The sequence below is a fragment of the Macrotis lagotis genome, chromosome 4 (assembly GCF_037893015.1).
Source record: "Macrotis lagotis isolate mMagLag1 chromosome 4, bilby.v1.9.chrom.fasta, whole genome shotgun sequence".
Classification (NCBI taxonomy): Eukaryota; Metazoa; Chordata; class Mammalia; order Peramelemorphia; family Peramelidae; genus Macrotis; species Macrotis lagotis.
The window spans coordinates 250270503-250293040 of NC_133661.1; the positions used below are offsets into that span (position 1 = coordinate 250270503).

General features: G+C 40.7%; 1 protein-coding gene across 2 annotated transcripts in view; it reads left to right on the forward strand.

Moving 5' to 3' along the window:
* Positions 1-22538, forward strand: part of LTBP2 (latent transforming growth factor beta binding protein 2) — a 188010-nt gene that overhangs the window by 149686 nt on the left and 15786 nt on the right. For both annotated transcript variants that reach the window (XM_074235724.1, XM_074235725.1), the window contains exons 12-18: positions 1590-1802; positions 4452-4471; positions 7215-7254; positions 7441-7551; positions 10941-11069; positions 13085-13213; positions 19871-19990. In XM_074235724.1, coding sequence (XP_074091825.1) covers positions 1590-1802; positions 4452-4471; positions 7215-7254; positions 7441-7551; positions 10941-11069; positions 13085-13213; positions 19871-19990 — 762 coding nt within the window. The remainder of the gene's footprint in view (positions 1-1589; positions 1803-4451; positions 4472-7214; positions 7255-7440; positions 7552-10940; positions 11070-13084; positions 13214-19870; positions 19991-22538) is intronic.

Below are 22538 nucleotides of genomic sequence, written 5' to 3' on the forward strand. Positions count from 1 at the left end.
ACCATGCTAATTGCTTTTCAAATATCTCATTTGATCCTTACAACAACCCTGGGAGGTAAGGAGCTATTTTTATCAGTTGAGGAAACTGAAGCATACAGAACTTAAGTGACTTGTCCAGGACTACACAGTGTCTGAGACTGGATGTGAACACAAGTGTTTCAGCCTGGACCTAGGTCCAGTGCTGGATCCACTGAACCACCTAATCCTTTAAGTCCCAGACTCACACCTAATCACAGAGGTAATATCAGTCAGACTGAGATTCCAACTCCGGCCCACGGCTCCAAGATCGGTGAGAGAGTTCAATAGTCTTTCCACAGTTTTCTCCTTTCTCAGGTTTTCTTCCAGGAGGTTAGGGAGGAATTGGAAAGAACTCTTAAGGAATCAGGAGATGGAGTAATCCTCTAGAGGTGGAGATACACTTAGTGTGGCAGCCTGGGGAGTAGTCTGCAATGGCTTTGATTGAGTCAATTTGAGAGTGGATAGTGGGTGAGATTTCTAAGGTAGACAATAATACAAGGGTGGAGATTCAATTCATAATTGTAAGGTAATTACAAGACAAAAGATTGGCCTTTAGGCAAGAGTCTCCAGAATGTAGGTATAGGGTGGAGTTAGTAAAGTAAGAAGTTTGGACTTGCCAGTTAAAATCTAAAAAAATAAAATTAAAATCAATTTCCAGTTTTACAGTGTGCAATCCTGAGTTCTTTTTACCTTTGTATCTATAGTTCAGGTAAATGCAAGTGGATAGGGTGCTGGGTTTAAAGTCAAGAAGACTATTTCAAATCCAGTCTCAGGCATTTATTAGCTGTGTGATCCTGAGCAAGTTACTTAACACTGACACAAGTTTTCTCATCTATAAAGTGGAGATAATAATAGCACTTACCAAGTAAGGTGGTTGTGAGGATCAAGTGATTTTACATTTGTAAAGTGATTAGCTCAGTGCCTTTCCTTCCCCTTCTTCCCTCCTCCCTTTCTGGCTTTCCTTGCTTCCTCCTGCATCTCTTCCTTCCCCTTCCCTTTACAAAGGTTTCTATAGAAGCCGACTTAGCAACAACCTACTTAAAATTGTCCTTTTTCCTGTAGCTTGAAGCAAGCTCCCATCTCTGCACCCTTGCTTTCTCCTCCCTCTTCCCACAAATCAGATATACTCCTATGCTCAAGAAGTTGTTCTAGATGTTAAGGACAGTTCAAATGAAGTGACCCTTAGAAAGGACCAGTCAAAGGACCCTCATCCAACTGCCAGTGTTTTAAAACCAGATGACAAGACCTTTCAGATAACCTAACCCTTCTCATATGCAATGTTTTATTTTCCAGTCCACAAATGCAAATTTGTTTCATTTGTTTCTTTGTTTCATGGAGCAGATAGAAATCACTTTAAAAAGTGGTTCCCCCTTTAGTCAGCTACTTATTAAAAATGTGGGCAAGTCTTACTTAAAGTGATTAAAAACTTTTTTTTCCCCACTGGCCAACAGCTTAATAAAAATATGGGTGAGTCTTACCTGCTGAAGTATTGGTGGCTTCATGGGTGTAAATGAAATGGAAATTGAGAGTGTGGTGCCTTTCAAACCAATCTTTGACCCCTTATCTTACAGAGGGTTTCAGAGAGATCTGTCCTGCTGGCCATGGTTACACTTATTCCAGCTCAGATATTCGCCTATCCATGAGGAAAGCAGAGGAGGAAGAGCTGGCCAGAAGCTTGGAAAAGCATGGAGAGAGGAATAGGACTCTAGCCTGGCCATCTGGGAGGCAACCCCTTCGAGAAGTGACAGCCAGCCAGTCGGAAACTGTGGTCATATCTGCCAAAGGTACTTTTAGGTTTGAAGGCAGGTTCCCCTTGGTCACTGAACTCCTCATGGGTATCAGAGCACTTTCTTAGGTCCAAATTCTAAGCCTGTAGAATAAGATGGGAAGAGCAATATCTAGTTATCTCTTCTTTTGGAACCCTTCCTAGCTGGCTTTGTGGAAATTCACCCAGCCTCCTGGGTGAAGTTGTTGAGCTTCCTTCTTTCCCACTCTGAGTCTGGATCTGGCTGCATCCTAAGGAAGATGGGAAAGCTCTCCAGCAACTCCTTACTGCCTTCTTTCTCATGCCAGTCCCACCCAGAAGAGTACTTTCTTTTTTGCCATGTCACCAGTCTGTCCTGTAGAGCATGCCAGGTAGTGAATTTCTCAGAGCTGGCAGCTGCTACATTTGCTGAACATTGGAGTCAGATCTCTAGCCCTTGGGAGTCTAACTAATGCTTCTGTTCCTTTCCTTGCACATTGAGTCAGAAGATAGTATCCATCGCCTGAAGAACATAAATCTGTGCTCTAGGACACTGTTGATAATGTCTTAGAGTTTCTACTGGAAGTTTACTTCTAATACCAGGGAGTTTTGGTCTGGTGTATCTGGGAGAAGTTTTGGAGTGTAATTCCTGAAACCAGTGCCATTGGAAGAGGTCAAGTCATACCAGATATGCAGGGAAAGCAAGGGATCTGGAATGATTAGACTGGTGACTGAACTGGGAGCTAGGGTGCCAGAGGATAGTGAGAAGGCAATTAGTTCATTAGAATTTAGTTAGACAAGACCTGAGTTAAGAACCTCTGGAAGTTAAGAGAAGCCTAGGTGGTCAGGTAGAGGTAGGCAGGAGAATCAATGTATCACTGTTAAAAGGAAAATTTATTGTTTGGGTTTTCTCCCTGATAAATGAGACAAAGCTCAGGAAAAGAGAATTAAGAGTTCATGGTAACAACACTATTGAAGGGCTGATCCTTGGAGATTGGCAAGGGATTCAAGCTGGAGCCAACTTTTATCAAAATAAGGTAAAGATAATTTGAATAGATCCACCTCAGCAAAAGGGAATGGGCCATTGTATCTCATCTCTATAAGGTATCAGGTATGGTAATGTTTGACTTGCCCAGGGTCACCCACCTAACCCTGATTGCTTCACATCCAGGGCCAGCTCCAGTGTCCTGATTCATATATGGCCACTGGACCCAGATGGCTCTGAAGGAGAAAGTAAGGCTGGTGACTTAGCACAGTACCCCCTCACTCAAATCCAATTCATATGCTTGTCATGACATCACCTCCCTGATCTTATGGTCTCCTTCAGGAACAAAAGACAAAGAACAGTAACAGAGATATTTAGCAATATCTCTATTGCTAGCAATAGCAATAGCAAGTAATAAATACATAAACTGCAGACTTGGCTATGGCTTCCCCAAATGAGCCTTCTCTGACTCTGATTGACAAACAGGACTGGAAATAATGGGTCACTGAGTCAACATAACTTCAATATCTTCTTCATATTTGGAGATTAGGGAAAGGCCGAGAAACCAGAGAAGAAGACAAAAGAAAAGGTTGAAGGCAATGGAAAAGTCAGGGAGTGTGTCAGCTCTGAAGACTAGGTCATTCTTCATTCTAGGTCAAAGCTAATCTGGATCCAAACAATGACCTGGACTAGCTTGAACTAGAACCTACTTTTGGCCAATTGATGAGAACCAGAGTATTTTGGGGGCCTGTAAACCCCAAGAAATCTTCCCAGTTTTGGGCCATCAAAAATAAACATTCCTGTGGACAGAATATCAGCCAGTAAGGGTATGATATCTTATCTGGGCAGAGAGGGAGAAGGAGAGAAGTTGTGGTGCCCACCTGACCAGACAGCACAGATAACAAAAAGACCACTGGCTTTAGCAATTAGGTCATTGGTGACCTTAAAGCAGTTTCAGTTGATTACTGAAGATGGGGCTGGAATTAAATTGCAAAAGATTGAGGAGAGGGTGAATAGTGAGAAAATGAAAGCATTTAGACATCTTTTTATTTTTAAATAATTAATGAATAATTAGGTAAATGATTTAAATTTTTTTAAATAAATAAATAAAATAAAAAATAAATACCAAATAAAATAAGCAATTCTATAAAACTTGTAGAACAAGAAGCAGGATGGGGACTGCACATGAAATTGTTGATCTAGGACTTGCTTTTCTTTTTAAAATACATAATAAATTCAACTTGTAATTTTTCAAAGCTGACCTTTTTATCTGCAATTTCTTCTGGCTGTTCTCTTGTCATTTTGGAGATGGAGAAGAGAACCCTATCCCTAATTCCTCTCTTTCTTCCATTTATTTCCAACTGAAAATAAAAACTCTTGTAATAAAATATGCATGGTCAAATAAACAATCCTTGAACTAGCCATGTCCAAAAAATGTATATCTCATTCTGCATCCTGATTTTATAGCATGCTACCTCCTCTGTACTCTTAAAATCATGGATGGTCATTTCATCCATCCAAGTTAATAGATAATTTTAAAATAAGTTTTGCAGCAAAAGAGAGTGGAGAGATGAAATAATAGATGAAAAGAGTGAAAGAGTGCTAAAGGTTATTAGGTGCTCAGTGAGATGGGAAAAAAGGGTTGGGGGGAGTAAGAGCCCAAATCACTTCTCCCTGCATTGATACTCACCTTTCCTTTTGCAGGTGACTCAGAGGATGGCCAGGTAAGTAATTCTCCCAACTGGGAAGTTGTTTTTTGATAGTATAATGTTGGGGAGTGTGAAGGGGAGTGGAGCAGGCAGTGAATTTGAGGGCTATGTAGCTGCAGAGCAGCTAGAACAGTCAGTCAACAAACATTTTATTAAGTTCCTACAGCCTGGCACTGTGCTAATCTCTGAAGATACAAAAAGCTACAAAAGACAGTCCCTGCCATCAAGGAACTCATAATCTTATGGAAGAGACAACTTCCAAAGAAGTATATGCAATGTATATTATCTATATCATCTATATCTATATTTATATAATATATATGTATATATGATAAATGTGAAAAAATTAAGAGAGAGAGGGCACTAGAATACAAGGAACTGGAAAAGATTTCTTGTAGAAGAGGGCTGGGGAACCTTTATTTCAGCCAAGGGCCATTTGGATATTTATAACATCATTAGCAGGCCATACAAAATTATCATCTTAAAAATTAGCCTGCTATATTTGGTCAAACATTTAAAAAGATTCTAGATTTATTGAATTCGAAACCTGGCCATGGCAGTGATAGACCAAATGATTTTGAGGGACTTATAGAGCCTGCTGGCTGGACATTCCCTAACCCTGCTCTAGAGTCTTCCTTGACCTTGGCATGGGTGGAACCCATTCTAGAGAACTCATTCTTTTTTTTTTTTGAAAGGCAATTGGGGTTAAATGACTTGCTCAGGGTCACTTAGGGAGCTTATTATTTATTCATTCATCTCCACCATCCTCACTACTAATTTAGCAATCCAGTCCCCTATTTGGTCACTGAAAGTAGAAATGAGGAATAGAGACACCTCAGTCCTGCTTAAGACTTGTTTAAGAATTTTAGTCCTGGGGCCGCTAAATGGTGGTGTGGGTAGAGCACAAAGAGTCTGGAAGACCTGAGTTCAAATACAGCCCTAGATAGGAAGAAGCTCTGTGACCCTGGGCAAAGTTGCTTAACTTTGATTACCTGGAGTTGGGTGGTTGTGGGGGCAAGAGCTTCAGCTTCCTCTCACTGTAGAGGGGAAATCCCTCCCAAATTGTATTTACTTTAAAGATCTAGGGGCATCTTCCAAAGATGGCATCCCTGAAACTTGAGCCTGTATTTTTATTTCTGAAACTACTTATTTGCTTTTTTCGGTGCTCAAATCTGGCTAAAATCCTGTTTCTTTAATGGTTTCTCCTTAGTGATGCCTGAATACTTTCCTCCGAATCCACACCCTTACCCTGGTACCCTCCTCCCTCCCCTCATATTTCTACTTCCAGAGCCAGGGCTCAGCATTCTCACCCCTGCTATGCCTAGAGATTCTCCTTTCATCCTCTGCCCACTCCCACGCTACCATTTCCTCTCTTTACTGTGGTCTTGGCTTTCTTTGCCTCTGCCTTGCTTTTCTTCACCATCTGATGGTGACCTCTTGTTTTTACAATTGTTGCTTTTATCTCCTCATTTTTCCAAATCTAAATGCACCCCCAGCATTGACCCTGCCCCTCCCACATTGTTCTCTTTATTGCAGGTTCCCTACTCCATCTACTCTCTCCATATAGTAGACCTGGCTTCTTATTCATTGTTTCTTACTTGGACTAGCTTCTCTTTTCCTAGGAATACATCGTGACATAATGGAAAAAAATAATGGATTTGCATCTAGAGGACTTGAATTTGAATCCCACCTCTTGTCACCTAATGTCTGTGACCCTGGATAGGTCACTTAACCTCTAGGCCTAAAAAAGTAGGGAATCAGAATATATGATCTCCAAGGTTCCCCTTAATTTAAAATTTATAATTTTGTGATTTTTTTTTTCAGAGAGTGTCAGGTACCCTGGACTGATATCTCTTCTCTTCTGAGTTTTCTTGGGCTGGGCTGGGCTGGGGTTAAGGCCCTTAGGTGAGAAGTTCATTTTCTTCAGTAGAAGAATTACACACATTTTAGCTAGACTAATGAAGTTGTCTCTCTCCAGGTTAATAAGGTGGTGGAAGTGAGATTGACCTATGCTCCTGTTTCCATTGACTTTCTTGGGAAATTATAAAGTTGATTTTACTGCCCTGTGTCTGTTTGTTCATCTGTATAATGGATATAGTGGTATCCCCATAGAGCAGAAGGGATGGATTGAAGGAGTCAATAAGATTATGCCTGGGTTGTTTTGAAGAGAAACTTCAGTGAGAATTGTCCAAGTATATTTTTTCCAAGTGCAAACATTTATTAAAGCACCCACAATATTTTAAAGATATCGGGAGTAATATGGTTCACAAACTTGCAATTTGAAATATTTAGGCGTCTGAAAAATAAATTTATTGAAACACTGAGGGATATTGAAGAGGGCAGGAGAAGACTTTTATGGAAGGGGAAGTAGGAGAGAATGCCAGAAAGGGAATAAAGCCCAAAAAAAAGGAAAGGGAAGAAAAATATTAATCAAAAAGATAAAAATTATACAGATTTAAATTATGAGTATAAATTTACTGTACTATCCACAGTTTAATAATACACCTTGAGACATTGTAGATTCTACTGTTCATCAAGCAACCCCAGACAAACTTCATTTCAAATAACCCCAAGTATATTTTCTTTTGAGTTAGCCAGGGAAGAGTTGGGAAGGATGAAGGTGAGTGAGACAGTGGAAAGAAGAAAGTTTTCTGATGGTGATAGAAGGACCTTCTGAAACCTACTTTCCCCGGGGCCCAACCCCATCTTAGAAATGCTAGAATTGATTTCTTCTTATCTATAAACTTGAACTCCACAGATCCCTGTGACTGCTGACTCTGTACCAGCTGGGTCCCAAGGTAAGTAAGCTCCTCCTAGGGGAAGAGAGGAAAGGAATAAAATCAAGTTAGTCTGAAACCTGAACTCTTTAGGGAAGCTTTGGGGTGGGGGTGGGGGCTCAAGGGATAAGTCACAAATACTGTGGTGATCTTCTGAACCTGAGAGGGCTAAGAGGCTTCACCTGATGCCTTCTTTCAACTCCACAGCACCCTCTGTAGAAACGCCCTCTACACCACTTCTTGGGCAGGTGACCCCAGAGCCTCAGGAAAAGGAGGAAGACACATCCCTCCTCAGTGTGGCCTCAACACTGAGCAAAGGTACATGTCTGGGCCCTCTGTGAATAGAACAAATTGGGAGGTCAAAGCCCAGAGCTCCTTTCAAGAAGCAAAGGGAAAGCGCCTGCATCCTGAAACTTGGTGGAAGAATCTGAAAGGCTTCATTGACTTCTCTGAGGGTTTAGAAGAGTCTTTTCCTTGCCTCTCTCCAGCCCTTCAGAATCCCTGGCTCTGGATCGAAAAGAGAATAGAAATCTCCCTTAGGAATACAGCATCCACATCTGGTGTCTTTAGTCAGCTCCAGAGTGTTGAGTGAGGGACTAGGGAGGAGAAAGTAGATATCCTTTGAATGGGAGAGGAGGGCAGGGGTAAGGGGATTACAACTTCCCTTGAGTACCTGCAGAGAAGGGGCATCACAGGATCTCCCTGGGGAATATGAGGACAAACTTCCAGAGAAAGGGAGAAGTCAGACCCCTTAGGAAACCTGGCTAGAGTCCTGCTACAGTGAACTTTGAGTCATCTGGCCTCGCTGGCAACATCTCCAGCTTTGTGGCCCTGAAGAGAGTTGTTTACTGGGGAGAATAGCAGTTCTGTTGTTTCAAGGTTGCTTAACTGTCTGAGAGTCTGTACAATTCTCTCCCTCTGGGCTTCTAGGGTCTAGTCTGTAATGACCCAAGGAGGGTTTGGGGGTGGGGGGAGAAGAGGGGGAGAAACCTTGGCAATCTACCTGTCTCTGGAATGTGCTTTTCTCAATAGCTTTTTTGTTTGAAACTTGGTTCAAATAGAGATGTCTAATTTGAGTGATTTTGAGTGTGGGCTGTGTGTGTGAGACTACTGCACTGTCTCACTCTTGCCATGCCCAGATTCCCCTTTCATCCCCTGCCTGTTCCTTAGCTTCTCTCCTTTCTATGGACTGATCTTCTCTGGTCCCTGCCTTAGCTTTCCTTCACATGTGCTTTTCCCTTAGCCTTGTCTTTGAATTAATCCCAGTTCCCCTAGAAGTCAGTCCTTTCTCCTCTACACCATGAATTCTTACTTGTGATCAGACCTCTTTCCTGATATCTTCTCTTCTCATCCTGTCCCTGACCTTCTCACTCCATGCTTGGGGGGTTGAGGTTCTGATTTTATGTTCCTCACTAAGATCTACTTATCTTAGGGAAACAACTTGGTATATTGTAAAGAGGTTTAGGTGGACTTATTGCATCATAGTTTTAGAGCTGGAAGGGGAAAAAACCTCTCATTTTGCAGATGCGGAAACTAAGACACAGGGAAATTATGTGATTTTTCCAGTTTCCCAGCTAGTGGGATGTCAACCCAAGTCTTCCTAACTCCAAGTCCAATGATCAATTATAATATGCTCCTTCAGGGGCAGCTAGGTGGCCCTGTGGATAGAGTACTGGTCCGGAAGTCAGGAGGACCTGAGTTCAAATCCAGCCTCAGACACTTAATACTTGCCTAGCTGGGTGACCTTGGGCAAGTCATTTAACCCCATTGCCTCAAATAAATAAAATTAAATATGCTGCATCTCTTACAGGTATTAAGCTGGGAAGCCCTGCCTCAATCTTTCTGCCACTTTATAGGGAGGGAGAAGTTGCTTCCTCATGAGGAGACTTCCTCCCCCACTCATTCTATCAGTCCAAAGAACTTTCCCAAGTGCACGGAATGTCTTTGCCCTTCTGACATGGGCCCTGAAGAGTTCAGGCTTTAGGTGTCTAGCTAGGGCTTTCTTCCCTTCATAATGCTTTGAGGTCTGCTCCAACTCTTCACACTATTCCTGATGATTCCTCCTTCACTAGAGTGTCCTAGATAGCTCTTCTCTCTCCCCTTTTCCCCTACTTCTCAATCTGGTTGGTTTTGTTAGCAGGAAAGGTAGGAAGCTGAGCAACAGGATCATTGAATCCCAACCTAGGATCTTTGCAGGGATGAGGCACAGGCCCAGACTATACTTAGCAATTGACTGGCCCCACCACCCAACTTTGCCTATGAAACAATGCTGTTGGCAGCTCCCTTTGAGTCCAAGTTTCCTTCTGCCCTCCCATTCCTGATTCTATCCCAAGCAATTCTGAGTGTTGGATTGGAATTTTTCTAGGGAACAAATTTCCAGGCTGCTTCTGCTCTGATTTTATTGGGCAAATTGTCGTGACCTCTGAAAGCCAGCTTAGAAGATAAGGCTCATGATGCAAAATGGTCTATGCTCACATTGTATATAAGCCAGTTTCCTTTCTGCTGACTTAATAAAACTTTTTTTTGATTTAGCAAATACCAAACAAGATGGGCATTTCCATATATAAAAATAGAACTAAAACTTAAGTATTCTGCTATTTCAGGCCTGCAAAAAAGAGTTTATGTCAGAGTAGGGTGGGGTGGAGTATTGGGGAAAATTATGAGTATGGTTGCTACAAGACAGGCCTGCATACAACAGATTGTAATAAAATGAACTCTGTATTATTTGCCAGGAGATCTAAGCTGTAGTCTTAGCTTTTTTTTAGGGCATCTAAGTGTTTCAGGGGATAGAATGCTGAGCCTATAGACTCTTCCTGAGTTTACAACAAACTGTGAAAGCCTGAGCAAGTCACTTCACCTTGTTTGCCTCAGTTTCCTCATGTGTAAAATGAACTGGAGAAGAAAAGGGAAAACCACTCCAGTATCTCTGCCAAGAAATTCCCTAAAAGTCAGATATGACTGAAGACAACTAAACTAGCAGCTCTATCTATAACCAGAACTGAGTCTTCTCATCTCTAGGATGGAATTAATATGCTAGATTTTTGTAAGAATCTCCCAGGAAAATACTATGTAAAACAAAAAGAGCTATACAAACAAATATTTATTATTATGTTCAGGGCAGGGGGAGAGTGACTGCATTCCAAATCATGGAAGAGGTCAGCACTGACGTTTTGGGGCTGAGGAATGAAATGAGAGGCCAGAGGTTGGCCAAAGATGCCATGATGCAGTTTCTACAATAGGGGAAGTTTTTCTAGGAAAGATGTTTAGGGACCCTGGGTCAAGGGGAATTTTCTTATTAGAGCCACCCATAGTAGTGGAAGTCTAGAACTTAGAACAGAAGATCACAAAGTCATAGATTTAGAGTTGGAAGGATATTAGAAGTCATCAAACTGCCTCATTTTACAGATGAGAAAAACAGGTTTAGAGAGACCTGCCCAGGGTCATAAAGTAGGTAGGATTTGAACTGTGGTCCTGGGAAGAAGCTGGGCTTTCGTGACTCAAAAAGGGATTGAATGACCTGCCCACTGGAATGAGGGAGAGGGATGGGGAGAGGAGACAATGTCTAGGAGTTTCATTGTTTCCCTTCCTGAGTCTCCAGGATATGGTATCCTATTGTACGTGTCCTAGCCAGGGCTAGAAACAGGTCTGTCTCTGCTTCTCTTGGCTCCTTCCCTGCAGTCTATAAACTTTGCTCTGGTTTTGTACAGAAAATGACAGATGTGCTACTCTGGCTGATGATGTCTGTGGCCCAGGAACTTGTGTGAACCTTCCAGGAAGATACAGCTGTGTCTGTCACCCTGGTTACCAACTGCACCCTAGCCAGACCCATTGTACAGGTATTTTAATAGTCCCTGAGAAATGGGGGATGATTTTGGGAGGGAGAGGAAATAAGAAGGAAGGGGAATAGTGTCAGGACCCCAGAGGCAATGCTGCAGGCCGGGGATGTTGTGACAAGGGATGGGATACTTTCTAGCCAGGAAAACTAATCTCAGAGTAATGATCAAGTATAGTGTTAAGGGGATAGGAGGGTTCTGAGGTCTGTACGGTCCCCTACTTTTGAGCAGGATGTAACAACTGATCCATTCCAGAGATTTAACCTGTTCTTGTATCTTCTGTATCTCCAACAAAACAATTACTAGTTAATCAGTCAAGAAGTATTTGATAAGCAATTAGTATGTGCCCATCAACACGCATTTATTAAAATGCTCATTGCCAGACACTATGGTAAGCCTAAAGCTTAGGATACATAGAATACATAGGGAACACATAGAAAGGCAAAAACAATCCCACCAGAAATTGCTCAAGGAGCTTCTAGTTTAACAGAGGAAACAACATAAAAACAACTAATGTATAAGCCAATTAAATAGAGGTTAAAATGGAGTTAATCTCAGAAGAAAGCACAAGGAGTTCTATCAAAAATGTGAGGTTTTAGTTGAGATCTGAAGAGGGCTATAGAAACCAGAGGGCAGATAGATGATATGGTGGATAGAGCACTGGCCTTGAATCAAGAGTAGGGATTTCAAATCCAGATCCAGACTCAAGTAAGAGTCATCTTACTAACTGTGTGACCTTGAGCGAGTCACTTTACCCTGATTGCCTCATATCTAGGACCATGTCCAGTCACCTGATCCATATCTGGCCACTGGACCCAGATGACTGGAGGAGAAAGAGAGGCTAGCACCCCCTCACTCAAATCCATTTCATATGCTTTTCATGCCATCATCTTCCCTCATGTCATGGTATTCTTCACAAAATAAGAGAAAAAACATCAGAAGACAGGAAGAGAAGAGAAGAGTTTTCTAGGCATAAAAGATAAATGGTAAAAGAGTTTATAGATGGAGTTTCTTATTTAAGGAACAGCAAGGTGTAGGTGGCAGCTAGAGCACCAGCCCTGGAATCAGGAGGACCTGAGTTGAAATTCAGCCTCAGACACAAACTGTCTGTATGAACCTGGGCAAGTCACTTAACCAACCTCTCTAAAAACAAAACAAAAGAAGGAACAATAAGGAGGCCTGAGTCACTGAATCATGAAGTATATGGAAGGAAATAAGATGGAAGATTAGAAAGGTAGAAAGGGTCTAGGATATGAAGGGTTTAAAAAGTCAAACAGGGTTTTTTATTTTATTCTGGAGGTAATAGGGAACCATTGAAGTTGATTGAATGCGGTGGAGGAGGGCATGACCAAACATGCACATTTGAAAATCATTTTGGTAGCTTTGTGGAGGATGGTCTGGAGTGGGGAGAAATTTGAGGCAAGGAGAATAACTAGCAGGCTATTGCAAAAGTGCAAGCATGAAGTGAAAAGGCCCTGCACCAAGGTGGTGGCAGTGCTACTGAAGTTGTCATGACACATAAGGTGGGAATCAACAGAACTTGACCACTAATGGAATATAGATGTGTGTGTGTATGTGTGTGTGTGTGTGTGTGTGTGTGTGTGTGTGTGAGAGAGAGAGAGAGAGAGAGAGAGAGAGAGAGAGAGAGAGAGAGAGAGAGACAAGTTGTAAGTGTTGATTAAGATAAAAGAGAGTGAAAAGTTGAGGAAGATACCTAGATTGCAATTCAGAGTGACTTGCAATAATAGGGAAATTAGGAAGAAGAGAGAGTTTGGTTTCAGTCAATCAACTATAACAAACAAGGATAAATTGGAAATAAACAAAAAGGGACTAAAATTAAGAGGGATTGAGAAAGACTTCCAAAATAGGAAGGATGTTAGCTGGGACTTGAAGAAAGTCAAGAGGTAGAGATGAGGAGTGGAAAGTATTCCAGGGATGGGGAACAACCAGTGGAAATACCTGAAGTCAGGATTGGGCTTGAATATGTGTGGTTGTCTCCCTTTCCTGTCTGTGTCCAGATGAGAATGAGTGTCTCAGTGACCCCTGCAAAGGAAAAGGACGATGCATCAACAGGGTGGGTTCCTACTCCTGTTTTTGTTACCCTGGCTATGTGCTGACTACCTCTGGGGCCACTCAGGAGTGCCAAGGTAAGGAAAGACTATCTGTTCCCTCTGGGTCCCAGTTTTGTTTGTTCCCTCCCAGGTCAGAGCCCTCAATTTGTGTGGGGGTAGAGAAGAATAAGTCCTTTGTTGTGATTGGAAGTTGTTCAGTCATTTCAGTTGTGTCCAACTCTTCATGACCCCATTTGGGATTTTCTAGGTAAAGATATTGGTGTGGTTTTCCATTTCCTTCTCCAGCTTATTTTGCAGATAAGGGAAATTGAGGCAAGTAGACCTGAGGACCTGGATTCAAATCCCATCTGAATTACTTATTCTGTGTGTGACCTTGGACAAGTCACTTGACATCAGTTTCATCTCTAATCAGCCTATTACTGAATGAGGGAGTGAATAAATGGACAGATGAATGAGTCCATAACCAATTACTATAGTTTGAAGTATTCAATGAAGTATTTAAAAATTTACTTGCCAAAGCATATCAACTCTCTTTGGCAGCTCAAAAGAAACTCAAGTCACCAATAGGACAGAGGTCCAAAATTTAAAAATACAACAACAAAAACTCAAGTGTTCAAGGTTTCCCCAGGTTTTCATACAAGAATCTATCTATTCTTTCTTCCATCAAAAGATTTTCTTCCTTGATTACATGGATAGGGATGTTGAAAAGGTTATAGGTGGAAGACAGAATAATAACCTCATCATGGCACATTCAGGAATAAATCGACCGAAATAAGGTGACAAAGAAGGATGTCTTACTGACTTTTTGCCTAGCTGTCACCGTGATCATAGTTTACAATCCACACTCTTGATGACAAAGGATATCCCTTTTTGCAAAGCTTCATTACAAGTATATTTTCTAAATGAGATAATGTCTGCAGAGCACTTTGTAAAACCTGAAATGCTATATAAATGTCAGTTGTTGTTATTATTTCTGCAATTGGTATTTGTACTGTATAAATAGTGCTAGCTATGGGCCCAGATTCTCTGTAGGATGAGGTGGGGGCCATTGAGGGTGACTTTTGTAGCTATGATTGGCTTTCCCAGGGTTGGCAAGGAAAATTGGTTCCACTGCCCAGTTAATCCTAGAGTGTGTGACTTTGGCTGCCAATAGTGATGGCTCCAGGGCAGGAGTTCACAATTATTGCTTTTCCCAGTGGGGACTTGGCTCCCTTCCTGAGATGGATAGCCTTTTCTAGCAATCACAAAGCTAGTGTCCAGGGAAACATCAATGCCCTCAAGGACAAACAATGAAATTCCCATTAATCTCTCCTCAGTCCAATGACCTCAGTATTCAATCCCCATACATAGTAATGATATCCTCCCCATAATTATTCTTCTCTGACTGGCTATTTCTTGACTCATTGGTAAGATTGGTGGGCATGAGGGCATCAGCCTGAGACAGGATAGGGCTAGATTCATTTAATTCACTTCTGACCAACCCTCCCTGTGACTTCTGACTCCCGACCAGTCATGATGTGAGAGAGTGTTTGAAAAGTTAATGTTAGTAGGTGGAATAGGAGGCCACCTAGATGGTATCATTTGTTGGATAGGGGAGACTCTGAAGACTGTTCTGCCTTGAAGAATGCCCTTTTGAAACATGGCTACTTCCTGAAAGGGTACCAAACTATAACACTGTCAGTCAAAAGCTTGAAGGTTGGGAGGGCTAGGTGGCGCAGTGGATAAAGCATCCCCCCTGGAGTCAGGAGTACCTGGGTTCAGATCCAGTCTCAGACACTTAATAATTGCCTAGCTGTGTGGCCTTGGGCAAGCCACTTAACCCCATTTGCCTTGCAAAAACATAAAAAACAAAACAAACAAACAAACAAAAGCTTGAAGGTTGTCAATTGTGATCATCAAGAACTGAGCTATGTGGTACAGTGGAAAGAGAGCTGATTCTGAAGATAGAGGGTCTGGGTTCATTTTTTTATTTTCCTGTCTTTACACAAGTTGTTCGACTTTCTCTGGGCTCAGATTCTTCATTTGTACATGTGGTGTGCACTTAAACCTTTGTTGACTGACCCTGGGAACCAACTGATCCAATCTCTTCACTTGATATGTTAGAGATCATCTTTGGCAGTCAGTTGAAACCTATGGATCTCAGAACAATATCTTAAAATGCATAAAATAAAATACGTAGGATTACGAAATAAACTAATGAAACATAAAAATATATTTTTCATGTATACATGAACTAAGAACTCCTACCCTAGATTTATGATCTATGGGAATAGAACACAAACAGGACAAGGGAGAAGGGTGATTGGTCCACTCTTTGGATTAGATTCTAACTCCTGGGGGCGGCTAGGTGGCTCAGTGGATAGAGCACCAGCCCTGGGGTCAGGAGTACCTGAGTTCAAATCCGGCCTCAGAAGCTTAATAATTACCTAGCTCTGGGGCCTTGGGCAAGCTACTTAACCACATTTGCCTTGCAAAAAAAAAAAGGTAGATGAAGATTCCAACTCCTACCACTCTCCATTTATCCTGTTACAAATTTGATCCAGACCATTCTGCATACTCTTGCCCTCTGCAGCCAACAGGTCACACATGCCAGAGCCCTTCTCAATCTCAATGGCCGATGTCACTTGAACGTCTCTTGCTCCCTCTGACCCTGTGCCAGAAGTTTGGAAAGTCCCCAATGACCTGTACCCTGAGCCTGTGTTTGCCTCCTTTTGTTCCTAGGCTCTCCTCTTGAGCTCCCTGCCCCCAAATAGTGAACCGCTATCCCACAGCCTTTTAATTATCTCCAGATTCAAGGGCTGCAGGGAGAGTGTCCCAGGCCTGTGTGGGGTGAGGGAGAGTCACGAATTACTGATCATGGGGGAGCTGGAAATGAATCTGTTCTGACCTGATGGGATGGAATAGTCAGATCTTGTTTCAATTACATCCAGACCTGGACTCATCGACTATAGCCAACTTGACTTATGCCTGCCTCTTACAGGCACACATTCCCCTGTAGGGGCTTCTCCCTCTGCCAGGAGTCGGTTGGGTTGAAAGGGGTGATCCAGATGGGGCTACATTAATCAGAGGAATACAAACAGCAATAGACCTGCCCAAGGCTGAGGAGTAATCCTCTGGGCTGTATGGTGATGAGGGATGGGTCTGACTGTTTGTGTGTGTCTGCCTGTATCTGTGTGTATATCTGTCTGTGTCTGTATCTGTGTGTGTCTGTCTTGTCTGTATCTTTGAGTGTCTGTATCTCTGTGTATGTGTGTATGTGTGAAGCTCTAAGATACCACCTGACTGAACTTCCAAGCCACACAGAATTAATCCCTGTTTAGTCTCCTAGTATCTAGTCAAATCAAGTATTCGTTAGATACTTGTTAGTACCTCACACCCAGGGGTGTTTTATAGCCAACTCTACTTTTTTGTTAAATTGTCAGCACGAGCATTTTCATCTCAGACATTGGTGAAACTACCAATCAGGGTTTGATTTGTTGTTTGTTGATTGTATAGATATAGGAAAGTGATAAAGTAAATACTAAGTAGACCATGGGGAAATATATTTATTAAAAATGCATTTAAAAAATATATATATATATAAATTATTTTTTCTAGAGAGTTGATTGTTAACCATTTACCAACATACCATTGAGAATCACATCTTAATGTGTCCAAAAGTGGTATGTAAAATTGAATTGCATCATAGATTAGCTAATGCAAATGGATATTTGAAGAAATCTTAAGGTGAATCTTTTGCATATAAATGAGCAAATTCTACCTAATACGAAAAAAGACCTGTGTTTGAATCCTCTCTTTCTAGTATAGGACTTACTATTAAGTACTAGACTTACTTAGTAGGAATGTTCTAGGTGCGGTTATGTTTCTTATTTTTATTTTTTAAGAAAAGGGGTCTTGAGGTGGCTAAGTGATAAGATAGAGCACCTGTCCTGGAGTCAGGAGTACCTGAGTTCAAATCCAGCCTCAGACACTTAAAAATTACCTAGTTGTGTGGCCTTGGGCAAGCCACTTTACCCCATAGTCTTGCAAAAAAAAGGGGGGGGTCTTGGGGCAGCTAGGTAGCGCAGTGGATAAAACACAGGCCCTGGAGCCAGGGGGACCTGAGTTCAAATCCAGACTCAGATACTTAATAATTATCTAGCTGTAAGACCTTGGACAAGTCATTTGACCTCATTGCCTTACCAAAAAAAAAATAGGGTCGGCTAGATGGTGCAGTGGATAGAGCACCAGCCCTGGAGTCAGGAGTACCTGAGTGCAAATCCAGCCTCAGACACTTAATAATTACCTAGCTGTGTGGCCTTGGGCAAGCCACTTAGCCCCATTGCCTAGCAAAAACTAAAAAAAAAATATGCATTTGCATATGGATAAATGTTGAAAAACTCTCATAACATTTAAGTGGAAAAATAAAATAACTATCAAATTGGGAAAAAACATTTATCCACATACAAATGCATATTATAAGTTACATAGTTTCCTTCTACCCTTCCTTCACATCTCCTCCTCAATAGCAAGAACTTTTTTTTTTTGACATAACTAACTTAACCTCTCCCAGTCTCATTTTCCTCCTCTGTAAAATGGAGATGATCTTAGCAGGCTTGTTGTAAAGGATCAAATAAACAGATAGAGAGTGTTCCAAAAGTCTTAGGGCTGTTTAAAGCAAGATTTTGGGTCATCCTGTCTATGTAAAATGCTTTGCAAAACTTAAATGCGCTATATACATGCTATTATTTATAAAAAAGCCATTTATATCAACTTACTTTGTTCAAAGTGGCATGTACCCACATAAAACACCTCAGTATCCCATAAATTTACCTATTGCCCACCTAAGTCAAAACAGGGGGTAACCTGCTACATAAGAGACAAGTGATCCTTGTCTCCAACTCTAGCATTTCAATGACCCTTTCTTAGTCCTACATGCATAATTGGATGTTTTTGGTCTAGCAAACATTACTAAAACACAGATCATACCTTGCTACTTTGTTCAAAAATCTTCAGTGACTTTCTATTGCCTCAATAAAGCAAAAAATAATAATAAAGCCTTGACCTGATATAGAGAGCCCTCCACAATCCAGATTTCCATATTTTTTTCACATTATGATTCTTCACACAGGAGTATGCCAGAACAAGGTGCGTGCTCAAAGACTCAAAGGAATTGATTATTAAATTTTCAGTGTGAGAATATTTACAGAATTGGCAAAATCTTGCTTTATTACTTTATTGATTGTCTAGACTTAAGAAAATGATGGAGACAGTAAGGCAGATTTTTATAGAGCTGGTTATTTAACATCTACCAACACATTTTTTGCCTTCACATGATCTAAGTTCCAATTAGATTGTTCACCAAGTTTCACATTCTATCTCCCAATATCGTGATTTTAAATAGACAGCTTGTACCTTATGCCTGCAATGTATTCTTCCATCACCTCTGCCTCTTAGGCTTTTTAGCTTCCTTTAAGCCTCAACTCAGGAGCTACAGCCTACTTGAGCTGTTCTCCAGTCCACACAATCATTTAATGCTCTGTGTATTTCCTTGTGTTTACTTATCTGTGTACATTTTGTACCTCCTTCCCCAGTAAAACATGTTTCTTGAGGACAGAGATTTGAGGACAGAGATTCTTCAATTTTTGTTTTTGCATCTTTTGTGACTGGCATGGTGCCTTACTCATTTTGAGTCATTTCCTGATTGTTCATGAGCCTATTTGAGATTTTCTTGGCAGCTACTGGAGTGGTTTGCCATTTCCTCCTCCAATTCATTTTATAGATGAAAAAACTGAGGCAAATAGGTTAAATGACTTGCCTGGGGTCATAGCTAGTTAGTATCTGAGGTTATATTTAAACTCAGATTTTTCTGGTGCCAGTTCATTGATCTAAAATCTATTGCTTTTCTCACTGTGCTCTAAATATAATCTTTTGCCCTCATTTAAATTTTATCCCATTAAAATCCACCATCCTGTATTCCATTCCCTGGAGAAGACTTCTTTCCAGCTGATAAGTGATGTTCTTTTTTGGCTGATGTATTAACTCCCTCAAGTCAATAATAGTGACTTTCTTTCTTAGCACTCTCAACTTCAAAACCTTTACTTTCTATTATCTCATTTGATCTTCACAACATTTCTGTTGGACTGTTGTCATTTTTCAAATGTGAAGAATCTCAAAGAGAATGAATCTCAAAAGGTCTAAATGACTTGTCCAAACTCTTCTAGCTGTTAAGTGGCAGAGCCAGTAGGTCTGTCCACTTTCTTTCCATATACATAACTAAAGATATGACATCAGATGTGGCCTCTAGGGTAGTCCCTTTGGGAAGTTATTTTTGAGTGGAAGGACAACAGTATTTTCTCCTAAGACCAGTCCTGAAATCCAATCATAAAATTTTAGAGCTGGAATGATCTCAAACATTTATCTAGTCCCATTCTGATATTTGACAGATGAGGAAACTGAGGGTCCAAATGGGGAAGTGACTTGCCTAAGGTCACATGGCTTATAAATTAAAACTGGGGGTGGAACTTCATCCAGTGCTCTTTTCCACCACATCAAGCTGCCTCTCCTTATGGATGAGGTTCAGTTGGAAGATGCCAGATGTGTCCCAAGGGGGTAAAGGAAAGGGGACCTTTGTTTTCCAAATATTTGGGCAAAGTCAGGTTGGCTACAGCCAGTCTCTTCAAGTTCTCATACCCTACCCAAAATCTCTACCTCACCCATTCCACCAAACAAGATTTGCTGGTGTGTCCACAGATATAGATGAATGTGAGCAACCAGGGGTGTGCATCGGAGGACAGTGCACCAACACTGATGGCTCTTACCACTGCGAGTGTGGCCAGGGATATATCATGGTCCGGAAGGGACACTGTGAAGGTAAGGGAACCAGTAGCCTCTTGGACCACTGCCCACCTAAATCCACAATTCCAACATTACCCTAGGCCCCTTTGACCTTTAGCTGGAAAACTACCCAGAGATTTTGCTTTCTGCTGTTCTATTAATGCCTCTCAACTCTCAGAAAATCTGGTAATCTCATTTTATAGATGAGAAAAGTAAACTTTAGGAACTATCCCATTGATTGTCTGGTGAAGATTTTGGACTGCTTCTTAGAATCATGTATCTAAGTGTATAAAATAAAATACCTTGGATTACAAAGAAAACAAATTATATTGAAATACATGATCAAAGTACATTTAAAAAATCTTTCACAGGGGCTAGGTTAAGAATCACTATTTTATAATCTCCACATAAATTGAAAACATTTCCAAAGCCCTGAGTTCCCATCCCACCCTCCTTTTTACCTATGTGGTTTCCTTGTAAAGAAAAAAAAAAACTTCAATTTTTGATCCTATGGCCACACCAGTCAACATCTTATGCCTGGCTTCAGTTTGACCTTTATAAATTTTTTTAGTTACCCCTTCCTTGAAAGTTCCCCTCTAATCTATGTTGAAGCTTGACAGAGAGTCAAAGAATATAGAAGTGCAGAAAGACATAGCTACTATATGTATGTATTTTGTTTTATTATCCTGCTTTTTCCCCCCTCCTTTCTTTGTTCTTAATTGGGGAGGGGGACAAACCAGGAAGGCATTAAGAATAGTAATGGGGGGAAAAAGGAGGGGTGCTGAAATAAATATTTTAAAAATATAGAACAGTAGAAAACTCAGAAGAGAACACAGAAAAGTGGGATAGATTTGAAAGTAATGTGTTAAATTTATTGCTATACTTTTAAAAAAATTGTTAATATGCTCCACTTAAATTTTATTCTTAATTTTTTGAATAAAAGGTATTCTCAAGCATAGTACAATAAAAATATGATTGCATATAAAACTACAAATGTATGATATACAACTTGATCTTCCTTTCAAATATACAACAAAATTATCATTGTTCTTCCCTCCCTGGCCTAGACATGGCTAGCATTAGACATAAATCAGTATATAAGTAAAATTATTCTGCATGTATTTTTACTTATCAGCTCTTTCTCTGGATGCAGATAGAATCTTTCTACCCATGCCCTTTATAGTTAATTTAGGTTTTGACCAGGAGTGATGGATTGAAAGTGTAAATATAGACAGCACATCTGGAAGAAGTATCCTAATAATGACTTGACCAAAGAAGGGAATGGGCTGCCTCTCAGATAGTGACTTCATGACCATCAAGGTCTGGACAATGATCATTTTAGTATATGGGGATTTCTTTTTAAAGATGAGATCTGTTTTAAAAAAATAACTCACCACATCAATGATAATATGTGAGATTTTTTTAAGTCATTAATTTGCTGATCAATTCCAATGTTTGGGTTCAAAAAGACATCTTTGTCATTGGCATCTCAACAAAGCAACTTTTCTTTACTCTCGTGTTTAGCAAAAACCCAAAACAAAAACTTCACAAACTGCTTTTCAAAGTTAGATTCAAATTGACTAAGTGGATTTTTAACCTTTTTGCCCAACTCAGCCAATCTAACTCTGACTTTCTAAGTTTTATCCTTAAAACCTCAACAAGAACCTAGTTTATCTAAATCTGGGAAAATTGGTAGGCAGACAAGAGACATACAAGTGAAATGAAAATTTTTTTTTTCAGTCTGCAGCAAGTGATGACCTTGTAAATTAAGGTCTGAATTTCTCCCTTAATTAAGGAGGATAGTAGCAAGATGTCAATGACTTTTCCTATTTTTCTGATATTTTCATAGCTCAGTCTGGGGATCTGCATGTTGACAGCACTTCCCAAGTGGAGTGATCCAAAGGGATGCCTATTCACTTCTCTCTTGGTTGAGTTTCAGTAAGTCACTATTAGATGCTCTCATTATTTCCCTTCTCACAGATTAGATTCTGTGTTCAAAGAAATTGAACTGCTGGCTCCTCTGGCTCCCCTTTGATTTTGGAATATTGGTCAGATCATTCATGCAAGTTTATGTACAGAGTTGAAAGTGGGAACTTCTTCTACATCTTATTCTTTGGCACATTGCTAAAGAGTCTAAGTTTTTGCACCTTTTTCCTTTTTCTGTACAAAGCAGCCACACTCTTGCTCACAACCACTCCTCTCCCACCCCTAGAACTGTGATCAGATAATAGATGGCAGAATTGTGAGCTGGACCCCACTCCTTCTTCCAATGCTGGTTCAGGGGTCACCTCAGATCTCTTTCTGCACTGGTATTGCCTGTTAAGTCATACACTTCTTAATATTCCTGGGCACAGGAATGTGCTTCCAACACTCCCATGGCTGCTGGTATCTCTGCCACTGGGTTTCATTCTTGGCCAGCCCCCATCCCCATATGCACAGACCTTTTTTGTTTATTATCCTAAACCCATGATAAAGGAAAAAATTACTTATTGTAAAGTGTTTCTTTTCTATTTCTATACTTTTAAAAAAGGTAAATGATAAGACAGAAATTCATAGTTTTGTATAGAATTATCTATGTTTAAAA